The 13841-nt window shown below is 47.0% G+C and overlaps 1 protein-coding gene across 1 annotated transcript in view; it reads left to right on the top strand.

The window, feature by feature from the left end:
* The window catches only part of SLC6A17 (solute carrier family 6 member 17), an 88964-nt gene that overhangs the window by 61646 nt on the left and 13477 nt on the right, over positions 1-13841 (top strand). The window contains exons 8-10 of the mRNA XM_033918436.1: positions 1752-1944; positions 5352-5544; positions 6769-6928. Coding sequence (XP_033774327.1) covers positions 1752-1944; positions 5352-5544; positions 6769-6928 — 546 coding nt within the window. The remainder of the gene's footprint in view (positions 1-1751; positions 1945-5351; positions 5545-6768; positions 6929-13841) is intronic.

The raw sequence follows: 13841 nt of genomic DNA, 5'->3' as shown, positions 1-13841 counted from the left end.
TTTTGAGTGTTTTAAATGGAATATGGATTATAATTAGCAAAAATATTGTTTAAATGTTGACAAATTTGCTAATTTTGGGAGCAGAATTTTGAAATATTTTGCACAGAATTCCACCAGAAGTAATTAACATTTCTATTTTTGGGCTATGAGCTCAGCACACCCTTACATGGATCTTTCCTGTGTGCTAAGACCATTTCTCATGTGGCCATATAAAGAAATGAACATGGGAACCCTTACCACTTCCTGGATAGGGCTCACATGGCACACACACACAAAAAAAGATCATTAAAAAAATACTGTGAGCTTAGCAGATGCAAATTTATCGGGTTCTGTGTTAGGCCAGTTTTGTTGTGTTAGTAAAAGGGCCCCTATATTTGATATTAATTTTTATGCTTTGTTTTACTTTCAAAAATATGTAAAAAAGTAAGGGCCTCATTTACTAGCCCGAGTTAGTACTTTTTCACAGAGAGGGAAATGGACGCCTTGAACTCCCTTCCAGGAGAAGTGGTAACATAAGAACATAAGCATTGCCTCTGCTGAGTCAGACCAGGGGTCCGCTCCCGCGGCGGCCCCCCAGGTCCTTGACCTGAAAGTGTTCCCTACCTAACCTAAAATATCCATACCCTATTCACTCAATGTCCTGTAAGGTAACTCTATCTGTACCCTGTAATCCCCTTCGCTTCCAGGAAGTCATCCAGTCCCTTTTTGAACCCCAGAATTGTACTCTGTCTTATCACCTCTCCGGGAAGCGCGTTCCAGGTATCCACCACCCTCTGAGTGAAGAAGAATCAAAAACAGTGAGCGATTTAAAAACATGCGTGGGACAGACACAGGTGATACTTAAATAGAGCGAACTAAGGCTGAAGCTGGACAGTTTTCTATGGTCTGTGTTCCATAAATGGCAAAAGAGAGATGAGGCTTTGACAACTCTAGTGTTTACATCACTTTATTGTTACGTATTGCAAGTGAGGGAGGGAGAGGGGAAGACATCGTTACTGATAAGTTGGGTTGATAGATGGTTATAACCTAGACTTCATCATGTTTGGCTGCTTACTATTGTGGACTTGCCAACCAGTGTTTAAGCATGAGTGGCTGAGGCCTGCAGAGAGTGATGGCTGCTTTGTTGGGTGGACTGAATAGACCGTCATTGGCTGTGTCACTGTGTATTTAACACAATTTAACAGAAATTATGTTATTGTCAATGAGACCTATTTATTCAAAATACTCATATAACACATTACTGCATCTTAATGTGCATTAAATTGTATTAATATTTTAACTCAGTTTAGTAAAGGAGGCCCTAAGTTTGTTCTGTCTTTAAAATTTGGGGCTGTTATTTTTTTGACTTCCCCAAAGAACTTCACATTTTTGTGAGATTCCATTTTTCAGTTTCCAAACTGTTCCGTGTAACTGAAATTCTGATGTATTTTCCAACAATCTAATTTTGGAGTTGTTGTGTCTGGTATCTCAACAGTCCCCTGAGTCAAACTTAGCTTTTTTTTCTGTGCCACTGTCAGAGAAAAACAGTACCAGTTTGGTCTCCTATGGAGCTGCTTTGATGGTGCCTTTGTGTGGAATATCTCAAGGATCTCTCAATTATATTTAGTGAAAGGACTCCTAAATCCTTCATTTAGTAGAACTGCCTCTCAAAATTACTCTTATTAGAGAAGCCTTTTGCAAATTAACTTTCAGTGGAAAAGCTCTATAGTTTTTCCTTTTTCTTATGGGATGCTATAATTTTCTCTTCATAGGAATGCTGAGAAGATTCTAGAATATTTGAACTCACACGTCCTGAGTCATGATCTCATCCCACCTCATGTGAACTTCTCCCACCTGACAGCCAAGGATTACAGTGAAATGTACAATGTCATACGGGCTGTGAAGGAGGATCACTTCCAGGAGCTGCGCTTGGATGCCTGTTTGCTGGAAGATGAGCTCAATAAGGTGTTCAGTAACTCCTTTGAGCATTTAGGGGGAGATGAGGTGCACTAAGGACCTACACCTAGCACCTAGATCGGTACACCTAGCCTAGGGGTAGGCAATTCCAGTCCTCGAGAGCCACAGGCAGGTCAAGTTTTCAGGATATCCACAATGAATATGTATGAGATGGATTTCCATGCAATGCCTCCTTGAGATACAAATCTCTCTCATGCATATTTATTGTGGATATCCTGAAAACCTGACCTGCCTGTGGCTCTCGAGGATTGGAATTACCTACCCCTGACCTAGCCAATCTAGGCGCCTAACTTTATTTTTTAAATTTCTTAATTGGTGCTGGTAATTGAAAGTGCTATTAAAATCAAGTTAGAAATGATTTTAAAAAATTAATTTGCTGCTAGGCGCCTACCACTTTGAGGTAGGCATCTTCACTTAGGCACCTAATGACAAGTAGGTGTGGTTAGGGCAGAGTCTGAGCAAAGATTAACAGGTGCACTCATTTAGGCCAAGAAAACCTTGGATCAAAGCCTACTGGTGCGTGAGAATACTTAGGCACTGCTATGGCACCTAGCGGTTGATTGACAGCCATGACAAACAGCACCTAGGAATTAACGCTGTTATTAGAATAAGAGCCTAAGTTCAGATTCTATATGTGCTGTTATAGAATGCTCCACAGGAAATAGGAGATACTATTTTCTCATACATGAAAGCAGAAAACAACGAAGGTGAATGTTCAATTTCCTTTATTGTTTGAAATGACTCCACACGATCGTGTTTCGGCCCAAAGGAGCCTGCCTCAGGAGTTTGGGTTTTGATGATGAGTCAATGAAATGAATATTCAAAATCTTCTAATTCAGATGCTCTAGTGAATTCTTGCTAAAACGACTCACTCCAGCTCCCACGAGACTAGCCGCAATTACTAGGCTGCCTCACGTGATCCTGACGCCACAGCTCATATGACTGCAAACGCTACTGAGATAACGCCGAGATCGACTGTCAGAAAAAGACGAAGAACGTTTAATAGCATTTGCGGTCATATGAGCTGTGGCATCAGGATCATGTGAGGCACTCAATGAAGTTACAGGGGAATACTTTTAAAACCAATAGGAGGAAATATTTTTTCACTCAGAGAATAAGCTCTGGAACGCGTTGCCAGAGGTTATTACATTACATTACACTGATGTCTTCTATCCTGCCAATACCTTTCAGTTCTAGGCGGTTTACAACAAGAAATTAGCCTGGTCATTTCCTGGGAGATTACAAGGTTGATAGCTATAGTATGCGTCGGGATCTGAGAATGGTTGATACGGTTTGGTTAGATCATTTGACACATTTCTTGAATAGTATGGTTTTCAGTTCTTTCCTGAATGTTTGTAGTTGGGCATCGTGGTCAGCAGATTTGAGAGGTGGTGGTCTATATCACGGGCCGTATCGAGGTGGAAGATGATATCTTCTTTCTTAAAGGGCCCTCGGCAACAAGAGGACATCCGCTGAAAATCAAGGGTGGGAAATTTCATGGCGACACCAGGAAGTATTTCTTCACCGAAAGGGTGGTTAATGTTTGGAATGAACTTCCACTTCAAGTGACTGAGGCCAGCAGTGTGCCGGATTTTAAAAAGAAATGTGATACACACGTGGGTTCTCTAAAGAGGTAAAATCAAGGGGGGTGGGTCAATAGAGTGGGCAGACTTGTTGGGCTATGGCCCTTTTCTGCCATCATCTTCTATGTTTCTATGATTCTATTTTTGCTGCTCTGGTGGCTAGTAGACCGTCATATATTTTTTTGCTTTGCATGCCTTTGATTGGGGGTGGGTAAAACATGCTTGAGTTCTCCTTGATCTGGATGTATTTTTCCAGATTAGGCGGTTGTTCAGATAGCTTGGTCCATTTCCATTTAGGGCTTTGAATAGGGTGCAGTAGAATTTGTGTTGTATGCGTGCATGTAATGGGAGCCAGTGTAAGTCTTGGAAAGCTGAGGTAATGTGGTCGTATTTTTTCAGCGAGCAGATAGCGTAGCTGGTTTTAAGAAAGGCTTGGACAAGTTCCTGGAGGAAAAGTCCATAGTCTGTTATTGAGAAAGACATGGGGGAAGCCACTGCTTGCCCTGGATCGGTATCATGGAATGTTGTTACTCTGGGGTAGAAAACTGGAACGCTCTTCCAGAGTCTGTTATAGGGGAAAACACCCTCCAGGGATTCAAGACAAAGTTGGACAAGTTCCTGCTAAACTGGAACATATGCAGGTGAGGCTGGACTCATTTAGAGCACTGCTCTTTGACCTGGGGGCCACTGCGTTGGTGGACTGCTGGGCAGGATGGACCACTGGTCTGACCCAGCAGCGGCAATTCTTATGTTCTTTTTGGGGATTCTATTTAAAATTTTGCTACTCCTTGGGTTTTGGCCGGGTACTAGTGACCTGGATTGGCCACCATGAGAACGGGCTACTGGGCTTGATGGACCATTGGTCTGACCCAGTAAGGCTATTCTTATGTGCTCGGATCTGCGTTTTGATGTCTATCACTCTATTTATTGCTCAATAAATTGTTTTAAATATTAATAAAGCTATTGTTTTACTTACTTACAACCATTGTTTGTGGCTGTATTCCTGAGAGTTCACGCTATCACAGAAGCAGAGACCAAGAATTCAGTCTGAGACATAATGGGTACATGTATTAATTTACCAGATTAATAAAGGCTAGAGAATGGCACGGGGATAAATTTTTTCCCATCCCTGCCAGTTCTTTTCCTTTCCTTGTTCCATTCCTGGAAGCTCTGTTCTCGTCTGCACAAGCCTCAAACTCTTTAAAATCATAAGTGTTCGAGGTTTGTGCAGTTAAGACAGAGCTTACAGCAGGGGTGTCCAACCCGCGGCCCCAGTCGAGGGCGATGCACTGTTTTCCTGTGCTGCCCCCAGGTGTTTACCGTCTTGCCGGCTCCTTCCTCTGTCTTGCTGCAGCGTTTGTGCGGCCCCAGAAACATTTTTTTCGGCCAATGCGGCCCAGGGAAGCCAAAAGGTTGGACACCTCTGGCTTACAGGAATGGGACAGGGACAGTGATAAAACTCACGGGGATGGTGAAATTGAGTTCTCTAATAAAGGCCTCATTTGGTAAATTAATGATCATACTAATAGTGGAGGAAGGAGAGCGAATGCAGCACCAGTGTCTGCAGTATTGGAGAGGGCAGGGCCTCTGACCTGTTTCATGATAATGCTTATGTTTGGAACTGAATTTATGTGAAAATTAATTCAATTGTAGTTTTAAAATTGCTAAAGCATTAGCATAAATTGGACTTTCTATATATATGTGCTTGACCATGACAGAGTCACCGTGAGCATTAAGTGGCAATAGAAAGCTTCATTAGTCGTCTTAGTGTTGCCTAAATGTAATGATTCCTTTCATCCTTCTCCCGTTCAGGCTGTGCAGGGAACAGGTTTGGCTTTCATTGCATTTACTGAGGCAATGACCCATTTCCCAGCCTCTCCTTTCTGGTCTGTGATGTTCTTTCTGATGCTCATAAATCTGGGCTTAGGCAGCATGATTGGAACCATGGAAGGGATAATCACTCCTATCAGTGACACTTTCAAGGTGCGCAAAGAACTCTTCACAGGTAAGTGCTCCTCTCCTGCTCACCAATCAGAATACCACTTTCATCCCACAATTCCATCGCCACCAATTACAGAACCTCTCTGTCTCCACCAATCATAGAGCCCCACCATCACAGAATCTCTCTCTTAATAGCAAGAGTTGTCCTCGCATCTCCTAGCCCATCAATCACAAAACTCCTATAACTCTAATTAATATCGGACTTAACTCTGCATTGACCCAGGTGCAAAAAAACATAGACTGTGATTCCAGTAAGGGCAAAGGAAGTACTTGTATGTAATGTGAAAACAACTTTGGTTGTACCATAGAAACATGACTACAGATAAAGGCCAAATGGCCCATCCACAGCATCCACTATCTCCTCCTCTCCCTAAAAGATCCCACATGCCTGTTCCACGATGCTGGAGTTTCCTTTCAATAGAAAGACTCACCTCATGCGTATTTATGCCACAATATATCAAGAATCTAATAAATGTAAAAACCTGCTTCCACCGGTCCCAGAAACCAGCCCTTCCCCACCAATTACAGGGCCTCCACCTCAAATCACAGAACCTTGACCCATTTTCACTATTTACAAATTCTCTACAATCAGAATCCCTTACATCTCTATGAAGTACAGTGTCTTCCACCTTCACCTGTCACAGAGTTCCTTCCATCTCCATCAATCACAAAAAACCCCCAGCAACTCCCCACCAGAGTATCTCCCATCTCCACCAGTGAGAAAGCTTCTTTCATCTCTATCTGTGGCAGCATCTCTCCCACTTGCTCCAGTCAGAAGGCCTGTACCATTTTAACAAATTCAGTGCTCTTTTGTATTCATCAATCACAGCTTGTCCCAGCCCTCCACCATCATTAGGCCTCTTGTAGCCCACCTATTTGAGTTTAACCACCTTTACCAATCAGTGTCTCTCCCACTTTTACTACTATAGAATCCTGTCATAGAGCCCTTCCCATATCCACAAATTCTTCAGGTTTTTCACTTCCGTCAATCATGAGGCTTCTCCACCCTCCACCCCCCATTTGAGCCTCTTCCATCTACTCCAACCACAGAGCTCCACTGGCTTGTACCAATTGAAGAGTCTCTTCCACCCCTTCCAATTACAAAGCTTCATGGACCCCCATTAATTACAGTCTGTTCATTGCATGGGAGAGAAGAGATGGTACTGTATTTAAAGTAATAGGAATGATCTTGTTTCCTTGTCTTCTTTCTCTCTTCCGAATGCTGCAGTCAGCTGTTGTATTTGTGCCTTCCTACTGGGTTTGATCTTCGTGCAGCGCTCAGGAAATTACTTTGTGACCATGTTTGACGATTACTCAGCCACACTGCCTCTCACTATTGTGGTCATCCTAGAGAACATTGCGGTTGCTTGGGTTTATGGGACAAAGAAGTAAGAAAACCTCACACATCTATAGCTGTCATCAGGGCCAGCCTAAGGGTATCTGATGCCCTGGAAAAAACTTCATCCATGCACGCACCCCTCCCCTCCCATAGTCTAGCATCTTCCCCTACCCTACCCCCCCCCTATAGTCCAGTATCTTCCCCTTTCCTTGCTTGCCACCTCCCATGTCCATCGTCTTTCCTTCCCTGACCCCATAGTTCAGCAACTCCCATTATCCTCCATATCCAACATCACGCCTTCCATTCCAAAGCACCCCCAGTAGTCAGCATCTGGCCTTATCCCAGGACAAGCAGGCAGGTATTCTTACTAGTGGGTGACGTCATCCAACAGAGCCCCGATGCGGACATCTCACAAGCATACTTGCTTGTAGAAATTTTAGAAGTTTAGAGTTGCCTGCACCGCGCATGCATGAGTGCCTTCCCGACCGATGCACCGGACGCGTCTCCTCAGTTCTTACTCTTCCGCGGAGCCGAGAAGTCCATCTTCGACTCTCTGCGCGAAGTCCCTTCACTTTGCCTTCTGTGTCCGAGGTTTTGGGTTTTATTTGCTCATTATCATTGGTTCCCATTGTGTTTTCTTGTTTTTCAAAAAAAAAAAAATAATAATTTCTTTAATTCGTTCGACCGGGCAGGCCGCGTGGCCATAGCCCCGCAGCTTCAATCTTGCGGCGGAACTTTTTCGGCCTATGTCCCGGCCTGTCACCGGTTTTAAAAAGTGTGTCAAGTGCCAGCGCGCGATTTCATTGATGGACCCTAATCGACCCTGTATTCAATGTCTCGGGCCTCAACACCTTCCGAAATCATGCCGGCCTTGCTCCACACTTACAGCACATGCTTTCAAGCGTCGCTGCATCTTGTGGGAGTCGCTGTTCAGCATGGAGGCATCGCCGGAGCTGCCCTCATCGCAGAGCACCGCGCCTTCGGCTTCGACCTCTTCGGTCTCGAGTCTGCTCAAGCCTGCCTCGTTCGTGCCGGCTTCGACTCCGACGCCTGCTGTGGTGCCTTCCGCTGTCTCCTCAGGTCAGGTAACGCAGCCTCCAATTCCTCCAGTGGTGCTCAAGGAGACCAAGCCCCTTGGCGGCCAAGATCGCGAAGTCCGTGCAGGAGGTCCCATTGCAGATGCGGATCCCTCTTTGCCGGCTTCGTTCCATGCCATGATGGAGAAGTGATTTGTCGAGCTCTTTACTAAGATTGGGCCGACCCTTCTCTCCCAAATCCAGCCTGGGCACGCTGAGGCCTCCCGCGAGGTCGAGCTGCCTCCGGTGCCTCCTCGACGCACACTCTCGCTGCTGGGAGCCGAGTCTCGGCGAGTGTCTGGTCTGGCTTCGGGACATGCATCGCAAGGAGTAGAGTCTTTGCCCATGCTGCCATCGATTCATTCGATGCATGGCGCTGAATCCTCCACCCTGCCTGGAGCGGAACCTTCATCCTCGATACGGAGCCTCAAGCCTTAGGGGGTGCCTCGAGGGGCTTCTTCTCAGTCTCCTCTGCTTCGATCCACTGCCTCCAGCCCCATCTACTCGCTGGATGCCTCGTCTGGGCCACGCTCGCCTCGCCGTTCGAGACCTGCTTCTAGACACAGTTCGGGTCATCGCTCGAGACATTCATCGAGGCATGCCTCGCCTCGTCGTAAGCAGCCCTTTAGGGAGTATTCTCCAACAGCTTACTCGCCTCCTCCTCCTATGCCGGAACTCGAAGACATCGTGTGATCGTTCTCTCCCTGCCGATCCTCGGCCTCTGCGGATCAGGACGCCTCGACTTCATCGAGCCCTTCTCGAAGGCCCGGCTCTGGCTGACCAATTATCTTTCTCATCTTTCCTGCGTCAGTTGGCGGTGGATCTTAATATTACCCTGGACTCGGGTTCCAAGTTTTCTAAGGAGTATTTGGAGACGATGCATCTTCCCCAACCTCCAGCTGAGTCTCTCCGCCTGCCTCTGCATAAGCTTCTGGACCAGACCTTCATGAGATGTTTCGAGACTCCTTACTCCATTCCCGCTGTCCCCGAGAAGTTGGATGCCAGGTACCGCATGGTGCACCATAAGGGCTTCGACAATGCACAGCTCTCTCACCAGTCCCTCTTGGTTGAGTCCTCCTTGAAGCGGTCTCATCCCTCCCAGGTCTATGCCTCCACTCCTCCTGGCCGGGAGGGCAAGACCATGGACAGATTTGGCAGGCGCATCTACCAGAACTCGATGATGGCCTCTCGAGTCCTGAATTATAGTTTTCACTTTGCGACCTACTTTGAGTTTTTTCTCTCAATTTTACAAAAGTTTCTGCCATATTTGGACTCTCAGGCTCGCTTCGAGTACTCGGAAGTCCTAGCGTCGTTGTCCCAACTTCGTCTGCAGATGATGCAATCGTCTTACGACGTTTTTGAACTCTTTGCAAGAGCTGCTGCTTGTTCAGTGGCCAAGCGACGTCTGGCATGGCTCCAAACAATTGATATGGACCCGAATCTCCAGGACAGACTGGCGAACGTTCCGTGTGCAGGAGCCGACCTATTTGACGAGTCCATCGAGGCAGCGACGGAGAAACTGTCGAAGCATGAAAAGTCATTTCAGTCTATTCTCTGCCAGAAGCCCAAGCCTGCTCTTGCTCGTCCGTCTCGCCCGCCTATGATCTATCAGCGGCGCTACTCACCGAAGCAGGCGCCCACCATCTGCCAACCTGTGAAGAGACAGCACCAGCAGAAGCCCCAACAAAAGCCTTAGCCTTCTGCTGTCCCCAAGGCTCCTTAGCCTTTTTGACTGTCTTGTAGAGAGCATAACTTCCATCGTTCTGCCCTCCCCGGTTTTTCCCATCGGAGATCGTCTCCATCATTTTTATCATCGATGGACGACTATTACCACCGACCTCTGGGTCCTTTCCATCGTAAGAGAGAGATACTCTCTTCAGTTCCATCAAGTTCCTCCGGAACATCCTCCAAGAGAGTATCCTTCCAACTTAACCCAGACTGCCCTTCTTCTTCAGGAAGCTCAGGCTTTGCTCCGGCTTCGTGCCGTCGAGCCGGTCCCAGTGGACCAACGGAACAAGGGTTTTTACTCCCGGTACTTCCTTGTTCCGAAAAAGATGGGCGACCTGCGTCCTATTTTGGACCTCAGGGTGCTCAACAAGTCTCTGGTCAGAGAGAAGTTTCGTATGTTGACCCTGGCTTCTCTCTATCCCCTCCTCAAGCAGAACGACTGGTTATGCTCTCTGGATCTCAAGGAAGCCTACACTCATATTCCCATCCATCCGGCCTCCCGTCAATTCCTCAGATTTCGGGTGGGACATCTTCATCTTCAATACAGAGTGCTCCCATTCGGCCTGGCTTCTTCTCCCAGAGTCTTCACCAAGTGCCTGGTTGTGGTGGCCGCAGCACTCAGGAACCATGGTCTGCAGGTGTTTCCCTACCTCGACGACTGGCTCATCAAGGATTCCACGTCTCAGGGTGTCGTCCAGGTGACCCAGAGGACAATCTGGTTCCTGCAGAGTCTGGGATTCGAGATCAACTTTCCCAAATCCCATCTGCAACCTTCCCAGACTCTTCCCTTCATCAGAGCTGTTCTGGATACTATTCAACTCAAAGCGTTCCTTCCTCCTCAACGCCTGGCAGCTCTTCTTCATCTTTATCGCTCAGTCTCCTCTCGCCCGTCCATCTCAGCGAGACACATGATAGTGCTTCTGGGCCACATGGCCTCTACAGTACACGTGACTCCTTTTGCCAGACTTCACCTGCGGATTCCTCAGTGGACCCTGGCATCTCAATGGTCACAGATCTCCGACCCTCTGACTCGACACATTCAGGTACTCCTGCTCTGCTACAGTCTCTTCGCTGGTGGATGCTCTCTTCCACTCTCTCCAGAGGTTTGCTGTTTCACATGCCTCCCCATCAGTAGGTCCTCATGACTGACTCCTCGAACTATACTTGGGGGGGCTCATCTGGACGGTCTCCGCACCCAGGGCTATTGGACGAGTGCGGATCGTCTGTGCCATATCAATCTACTGGAACTCAGGGCGATTTTCAATGCTCTCACTGCTTTTCAGCATCTGCTTCACGACATGGTGGTCCTCATTCGCACGGACAATCAGGTCGCCATGTATTATGTCAACAAGCAGGGAGGCACGGGTTCGGCCTCTCTCTGTCAGGAAGCTCTGAAAGTTTGGGATTGGGCAATTCGCCACAACACCTTCCTCAAAGCTGTCTACATTCAGGGGGCAGACAATGCCTTGGCGGACAACTTGAGTCGTCTTCTCCAACTTCACGAATGGACTCTCCATTCCACGCCGCTTCATCACATCTTCTCTCTGTGGGGAACGCCTCAGATAGACCTCTTTGCAGCCCCCACAATTTCAAACTGCCTCAGTTCTGCTCCAGGATCTACACTCCTCTTGTTTCGAGGCAGATGCTTTTCTTCTGGACTGGGGGAATCTCTTTCTGTATGCGTTTCCTCCGTTTCCTCTTATTCAAAAGACTCTGGTCAAGCTCAGGTTTCCAGATTCATGAAAGGACTTTTCCATGTCAATCCTCCCTTCAAACCGCCTCCAGTGGTTTGGGACCTCAATGTTCTTTCTCAGCTTATGAAGCCTCCATTTGAACTTCTTAACAAGGCTCCTCTGAAGTATCTCACTTGGAAAGTGGTGTTTCTCATTGGCCTCACTTCTGCTCGTCGAGTTAGTGAGCTTCAAGCATTGGTTGCGGATCCACCCTTTACAGTGTTTCATCATGACAAGGTGGTCCTTCGCACTCATCCCAAATTTCTCCCCAAAGTGGTCTCGGAATTTCATCTGAATCAATCCATTGTTCTTCCTGTGGTTTTTTTTTCCAAAGCCTCATTCTCATCCTGGAGAATCAGCTCTTCACACTCTGGACTGTAAACATGCTTTGGCTTTCTACCTGGAACGCACCAAGCCTCACAGAACTGCTCCTCAACTTTTCATCTCCTTCGATCCGAACAAGTTGGGACGCCTTATCTCTAAGCGCACCATTTCCAACTGGATGGCGGCTTGTATCTCTTTCTGCTATGCCCAGGCTGGATTACCCCTTCACAGTAAAGTCACAGCCCATAAGGTCAGAGCCATGGCAGCCTCTGTAGCTTTCCTCAGTTCGACACCGATTGAGGAGATTTGTAAGGCTGCCACTTGGTCCTCGGTTCACACCTTCACTTCTCATTATTGTCTGGATACTTTTTCCAGACGGGATGGACAGTTTGGCCAAACAGTATTACATAATTTATTCTCCTAAGTTGCCAACTCTCCCACCATCCCATTGTGGTTAGCTTGGAGGTCACCCACTAGTGAGAATACCTGCCTGCTTGTCCTGGGATAAAGCAATGTTACTTACTGTAACAGGCAGCTATTCTCACCTCCCACCCACCTCCCCTGCTAGCTATCTGAACTGAGGAGATGCGCCCGGTGCATCGGGCGGGAAGGCACTCGCGCATGCGCGGTGCGGGCAACTCGAAACTTCTAAAGTTTCTACAAGCAAGTATGCTTGTGAGATGTCCGCATCGGGGCTCCGTTGGATGACGTCATCCACTAGTGAGAATAGCTGCCTGCTGTCCCTGGATAACAACTGTTACGGTAAGTAACATTGCTTTCTCTGCCCCCTCCCTAGGTTTCCCACCCCCTTCCACCACATCCAACATCTTTCCCCTTCCACCCTATTTCCATGCTCTATCTTAAGCCCAAGGCTTTATCAAAAGAAAATATAGCATGGTATGAGGCTTTTGAACATCCACAAATGCTCAAGCCCTGACGCATTTTGCTGTCTCTGATAGAAGCTGACAGGGTTTAAGCATGCAGAGGTGCTCAAAGGTCCCTCTGCTGCGCTTGTTCTGTATCGTACCCCTGAATTCTGCCTCTGTAGGTAGATACCTAATTTTCCTGGTGGTAAGGCTGGTCCTGGATGTCATTTTATCTTTGGGTTACCATGTCTGGACAGTCCTGACTTTGTGTGTGTTGATCCTGGCTTCTACAGGAAGTGCTCTGATGCTGTTTTTTATTAGGCTTCTTAGCTGCTTAGCAGTACTCCAGAAGTTTTGTATATGTGTGTTTCCAAATAGCACTGTACACATGCAAGAAGCCAACCAGGAATACTACTACCATATTTCCCTACATATAGGCCATCCCCCATGTATATGCCGCAGGAAATGTTGATTTAGGTTTCTAAAACTCTTAGATAAGCCGCCCCATGTTACAAGCTGCTGCTTATAAAAGAGTTTTAGAAACCTAAATAGGCCTATACATGGGGGTGGTCTATTCCAGTACATCATCCCCCCCCTTAAATACCTTCTCCAAACACGCTGGCTGCCGCCTCCAAACACGCAGGACAGGAGCGATGTTTGTGATCTCAAGCCTCGCTGCTGCCCTGCACAGTGTGAGGCAGCCAACGTGTTTGGAGGAGGTAGGTGTGGCCGTCAAGCAGGTATTTGTTTGTTTCTTAGGTCAAATATCTGGTGAACATCTTTTCTTTAATAAGATTTTACAAATCTGTTTCTGCAGGGCCTCAGAACAATGTTCCCACTAAGCTGTGCTGGCATGTGCTAACACGCAAATTTTAAGGTCGCAGCTCAGAAATTTCTATAGTACTGAATGCTCCCGCTTCTGTTCCATATACGCACACTTTCAGTGACACCTGTTCCCAAAGCTGTGCAGCCTTTGGCCTTCCTCTGGGATGATGCATTGCTTCATATATAGGCTGCCCCATTTAAGCAAGGCGCACCCATTAGGCCAGTTTGCAAAATCTATGTATAAGCCGCAACCTATATATGGGGAAATACGGTACTACTATTAATTATTTCTATAGTGTTACCAGAAATACGCAGCGCTGTACAGAGTCGCAAAGAGCTTACAATCTAAAGAGAAACAGGATGTCACGGATACAGTTAAGGGGAACGGTTAATCTAATGCCAGTGTAGCT

The sequence above is a fragment of the Geotrypetes seraphini genome, chromosome 13, assembly GCF_902459505.1.
Source record: "Geotrypetes seraphini chromosome 13, aGeoSer1.1, whole genome shotgun sequence".
NCBI lineage: Eukaryota > Metazoa > Chordata > Amphibia > Gymnophiona > Dermophiidae > Geotrypetes > Geotrypetes seraphini.
This window is presented reverse-complemented; position numbering and strand designations above follow the sequence as displayed.